At 55.1% G+C, this 5502-nt stretch overlaps 1 protein-coding gene across 1 annotated transcript; it reads right to left on the reverse strand.

Moving 5' to 3' along the window:
• Positions 1–340: 340 nt before the first annotated feature.
• CDX2 (caudal type homeobox 2) lies at positions 341–5274 on the reverse strand. Its single transcript, XM_030551057.1, has 3 exons — positions 4782–5274; positions 1274–1419; positions 341–541 (listed from the first exon to the last, which is right to left on the reverse strand). Exons 1-3 carry the CDS (start codon positions 5272–5274, stop codon positions 341–343), a joined length of 840 nt encoding a protein of 279 aa, XP_030406917.1.
• Positions 5275–5502: the final 228 nt, after the last annotated feature.

Here is a 5502-nt window from a genome sequence, read left to right on the forward strand (position 1 = left end):
GATTCCGAGCAGGAGAACTTACAGACTATTGCGGTTCAGCTCTCGGCTATAGTGGGATTTACTGCATTGCAAACGCCAGTGTAAAAAACACACAAGATCATGAAAATCCCCGCCCACGGAAACAGACACACTGTACACTTTGTACAAAAAGCGAACGGCTGGAGTGTGGTTGAGGAAGGTCAATGCGGCCATTGTAGTGCACAGACGGGAAAAGCCTGGGCTCTGTCCGTTTCATTGGGTGACCAGTGACCTTTTCCACGGTGGGTTCTGTGAATGTCGGGCTCCTGTTCACCAAGGAGGGCAGAAGCCCCCCGGCCCCCGACTCAGTCTCTGGCTGCGGTCACTGGGTCACTGATGGCGCTAAGACCCCAGCAGCTCCCAGGACGCCTCCAGCTGGGCCAGGACCCGTTGATCCCTGGAGGGAGGAGACTGGGCTCAACGCTTGCGAGCCGCTATGCACCGCGCCGGGCTGAGATTGCTGCAATTTCTTCTTGTTGATCTTTCTTTCTTTCGCTCGCCTGTTCTGGAACCAGATTTTCACCTGGCGGGGATAAAAGAGCGAGAGAAAGAGATGGTCAGATCAGAGAGCGGAGCGGCTCCAGAATGACCAGGCGAGCAGGGTTGAGCAGCTGGAGAGGGCACCGTAGGGGTTTCTCCGCAATCAGCCCAGCCATCTGCGCCCGGCTCTGCCGCAACACGCAGGGAATAGCCCCGTGTAATGCAAGCCAGAGTCCCGCCGTGCGCACTCTCCTGCAGAACCCTTCACTGGGGAGTGGGCCCGATCCCCAACTCCTGACGCCAGGGACTTTCTAAGGTGGGGCTAACATGCACATCTCAGCCGTCAGCTCAGAGCACGCTGAGAGCGAACAGACGCACAAGTGGGCAGGACATCCCACTTTCAGATGTGCCACTTTGGAGTTTGTCGGGTTGGAAAACAGGCAAGCCTGTCTGTCGGTCTGTGTCTCCTTCGCACACACCAGTACTGGAAACAGGAGAGACGTTTCAAACATGGTCACATACTCCATGACCTAGGAAAACACCCACTCTCCTTGCAAGAGCAGACAGCGCCTCGATATTTATCGCCCTTCCTAGGCCTTCCCCAGCGATTGGTGCCAGCCATTCTGCTACTATGCCCGCGACCCCACGGCCACGTTTGCATGATCTCTTGGGCCAGTGGCACCGTGACAAAGCGTGTGGGGGCGTGGGGGGATGGACACTAAAGAGTATGTGGGTACTTCGGAAATAAAGCGAAGAGAACTCTCAAGGGACACACCTGTCTCTCTGACAATCCCAGAGTAGCGGCCAGTTCTGCTTTCCTCCTGATTGTTATATACCGGCTGTAATGAAACTCCTTCTCCAGTTCCAGCCGCTGGTGGTCCGTGTACACCACGCGGTACTTATCTTTTGTCCTGGTTTTAACTAGAGAGGAGAAATCCATGACAACTGATCAGGCACATTTAACGGCAACCCTTTCCCCCGATCCATTCTTTCCGTCACCTGATCTGGGAGTGGGGCTCAGCTTCTCTTCACCCAGCCCAAACCCTTCATGGGCAAGGAGTATAGGATCGGGACCCCGTTAATGATTTCAGTCCCTAAACGGGGACTTAATAAAGAGCGTGACTGGGCTCGAGAAAGATTTGCAGATAACCCATTTTTTTCAGGCTAGGGAAAAAAATGGCGCGAATGTCATCAGGAACCAAACGCATGCACAATATTCCCCGGCCCGGGGCAGCCCAGATATCAAAGATTTTGAAATGCACCTTAATGTTTTATATTTATCCAAGGAACATGGTTCTGAAATGCCGCTGTTCCTGTTCATCCCTACTGGTAATAACCCCCGATTAATGTAGGCACGCGTTGTCCGGGGTTATTTGCTACAGCAGCAGAAGTCTTAGATTCTCACAAGTAAACTTCTTGGGCATTACTCTGATTTCCCCCCTGATTTTTGATGTCCCTCAGCAAACGATGGTAGTGCAGACGATCTGCGATTGTTATGTTGAATCCGTGCCTTTACTCGGATTCATTTATTTTTGCAGACGAGAACCGACAAGCCTGACACTGGAATGGAGGCAGAACACATCAGTGCTCAAAAATGCCAAGTTTGACACATCTGAGTTTTTTTTAATGCGAAGCATGTATGTACATTGCCAAATCAATTGATCTCCCTTTGCTTCTTATTGTTTCTTGTTTAACTGGTTATATCCCCAGCTTTCTTGTTCATCAGAAAGATCTGAAGAGTCGGGAGGTTCTGCCCCTAGGTATGTAATGCCCGGCAGGCTGACTTTGTTCAGGTAAACTCTCTGCAAACCACAACAAAAGCGCCCTGCAAAGATACAAGTCTGATCAGAGAAAACTCCCCAGAGCCGCTGAATGGGGAACACAATCGCAAACAATGCCGGACAAGGAGATCTTATCAAAGAAAGACCTTCTCAATGCCTTAATAACAGCTCCATTCTGTTTGAATTACCACTACTGAGCAAATGGCGGCAGGCGCTTTCATCCCCTGGCCGGCAGATTAACATAAACACTGGCTCCAAAGGCAGCATTTGAATGGAAACATCCCCCCCAAGTGACCAACCACCCTTTCCCAAAGGAAAACGGTGGGAACGGGAAGGAATTGTGGGAAAATCGGACAGCTTCCATTCCTGGATTGCTAGCCCCTGGGCAGGATGCTCAGCGGCCTGCAGATTCCCTCGCATTTGAGCTGGTCGTTTGCGTGCCCATGTAGTGCGCTGACTCGATGCCCTTTGGTTTGGGGGAACTGGTCAACCCCAGTCGCCCCCCACGTTGTCTGGGGAAGCTGGGGGATGAGAGAGGAATGCCAGAATTCATTATTTACTGCGAAAGTTGCCACCCTCTTTCCGGCCAGTAAAAGGGACAATAGCGTGGAAGGTGTATATCAAAGCAAGATGTGTTTAAAGGCTCATGACAGATGAGGGTCTGCAGAGAACAGGAGCTCCTGGCTAGTCTGCAGGAACCCGGGAGACATTAACATCACAACTGAGAACGGCGCCTGGCCACCTCTTTGGCACCTTAGTGCGGGACATCACGGACCGTTCTCAGCTGACATTCAGCTCCCCTCCAAGCCTCCTTCCCCCACGAGAAGGAGGAAGGGGGGAAATTTCAAAATCAGGCTTGAGACACCCCGCCCTAGCCCTAACATCTTCCGATCCGCGCCCTTCTCCCCAAGGCAAGGAGGAAAAGACGCACAGATCCGTTTCGCCTTCCCGGAGGAAACTTGCCCCCCGGATAAGTTGCAGCCCCAGCTCGGTGGGATGGGAATTCCAGAGCCAGCCCGAACCCTGACAACTCCAGGACCCAGAACCGCCTTCGCCCATTTCCCAGCAAGGGAGCAGCAGGTCGGCGTGAAGACCTAAATCTCACCAAGACATTAATAGAGGTATGCGCCCAATGACTCAGAAACGAATGCAAAGCGACACCGGCCAATGATTTATATGACTGTAATTGGTTATAAAAATCCTTGACGTGCCTATAACCTGGGCTACTCGCACTGAAGCCCGGGGACAACCAGCGCGCACTCTACGGGGATAAAATTAAACTAAATTCGTCGGGAAATCGGTCAACACAGGCTCTCCCGGCCGCTGCGAAACTTGGATCGCATAGGAAAAGACACCCCCCCCGCAAGACTGTCCCACGGCTCAGCGATCCAAAAGACCCCTTGAAATAGGGGTTCCAAAGCTCTGTGGGGTCGGTCTGTCAACCCGCAGTGCGCTAAAATCGTACCGCAACCCCACCCCCAGCAGGGCTCGGTCTTTGCTGCCTACGTTTTCGTGTTAAGCTAATTTCTCACAAAGGCCCACATTTCTCTCTGTACCCGCAGCTCGGTAACACGATTCTCAAGCCCCAAAGTGACTCTGCTTGTTGCTACAAACTCTCCCCACAAGGCTCTGTAATTCAAGTGCTGGCGACAATACGACCAGTTATTTGAAGAATTTTTCTACCCACTTCAGTATTTTTGTTCAATAATAAAACAATCGAAATAGAATGTTTCCTTTTGGGGAAGAGCCTCATTTTTTAGCTGCTGCTTTCTTATTTTCTTCAAAACATATATATCAGAAGTGAGGCCACTCCAGTGAAATGCCTGGGCCCGCATGCCAGTGGCAGGCTCCAAAACGAGTGAGCTTCTTGGCATTATCAAATGTCCCTGCAAATCACTTCCACGCGTGTATGGCACAAACCTCTCTCTAGTAACACCCAGGCTGCTCTGATCTGAACGCGAGCCAGTGGCTCCAAAGATAACTCAGCTGTCTGGGGGCCCTTTCCTTCCTACCACCGGAAAGTGTGGGCCCTCTTTCCTACTGGGTTTTCCTACGGGAGGTTCCCTCCACTCCCCGAACCGAAAAGCAGCCAGGCTGAGAAATTACTAGCGAAACAACGGCCTAGTGTTAACCTCCACAGCCCCCACAGTGCAGCCCGAGCGGTGCGCAGAGCTGTTCAGTCCCCGGAGAGCGACGGTTTCCTTGGCGGCTCTGGGTCCAGCAAGGCCCAGGCTGGTTACAAGGGTCCTGGAGCTCTGCTACTTCCCAGACTGCCCTGAGCTAGGCTCCCGTGCAGAGCTCCGGTGCGCAGGGCCCCAGCGCTTTGCGGCTAGCCAGAGCCCAGGCCTGCAGGGCTCTGCTGCAATCCAGGACCCTCCCTGAGCTGGGCTCCGGTCCAGGGCCCTGGTGGGTGGGCAGCTGGCTCCGGGTCCCAGCGCTCTGCCGGGTTCTCCGGGGCCCCAGGCCTTTGCTCGCCCAGGCTCCCGGCGCTCCGCCGCTTACCCTGGCCGCCCAGGGCGGGCTGTGTCGGCTTCCTCATCCACTCGCACAGATTCCGCCGCTGGCCGCCAGGGGAGAGCTGTTCTGCGGCCGGGGCGCCCAGGTTGAGCTGCTGCATGACCCCGGAGGCGGCGTGGGGCGCCGGGCCCGGGTGGTGGTGGTGGTGGTGATAGTCAGCCGGGCTGTAAGCCAGGGCCGCAGCGGGGGAGCCGCCGTTCAGCCCATGCACCGCGCTGGCCGCCGCAGTGGCAGGCCCCCCCTGCCCGTAGCCGTTCCAGTCATCCCGCAGCGGAGCGCCGTAGGGAGAGGGCCACGAGGGGCCCGGGGACTGGGCGCTGTCCAGGTTCAGCCCGGCCGCGGCCACATGGTATCCTCCGTAGTCCGGGTATTGCGGGGCGCTGACAAAGTTCTGCGCCGCCAGATTGAGCCCCCCCGAGTGGCGCACGGAGCTGGAGTACATGGGCCCCTCCTTATCCAATAGGTAGCTCACGTACATGATGGCGAGAGCCGGGCAGCAACTCTCCACATGCTGCTTGGGGCTCTGGAGCTGCTCTTCTCTTCCTTGGGGATGGGCTCCCCTTCTGGTCCGGGGGGGGGGGCAGCTGGGGGACTGTCCCCCTGGTTGCCTCTGTAGAGCCGTCTCTCTCTCTCCCACTAGCGATCCGAACCCATTGGCCGGCAGCACTTACATGATTAACGATTGTTTACAAGGCTCTATTAGTAA

Source organism: Gopherus evgoodei, chromosome 1 (assembly GCF_007399415.2).
Source record: "Gopherus evgoodei ecotype Sinaloan lineage chromosome 1, rGopEvg1_v1.p, whole genome shotgun sequence".
NCBI lineage: Eukaryota > Metazoa > Chordata > Testudines > Testudinidae > Gopherus > Gopherus evgoodei.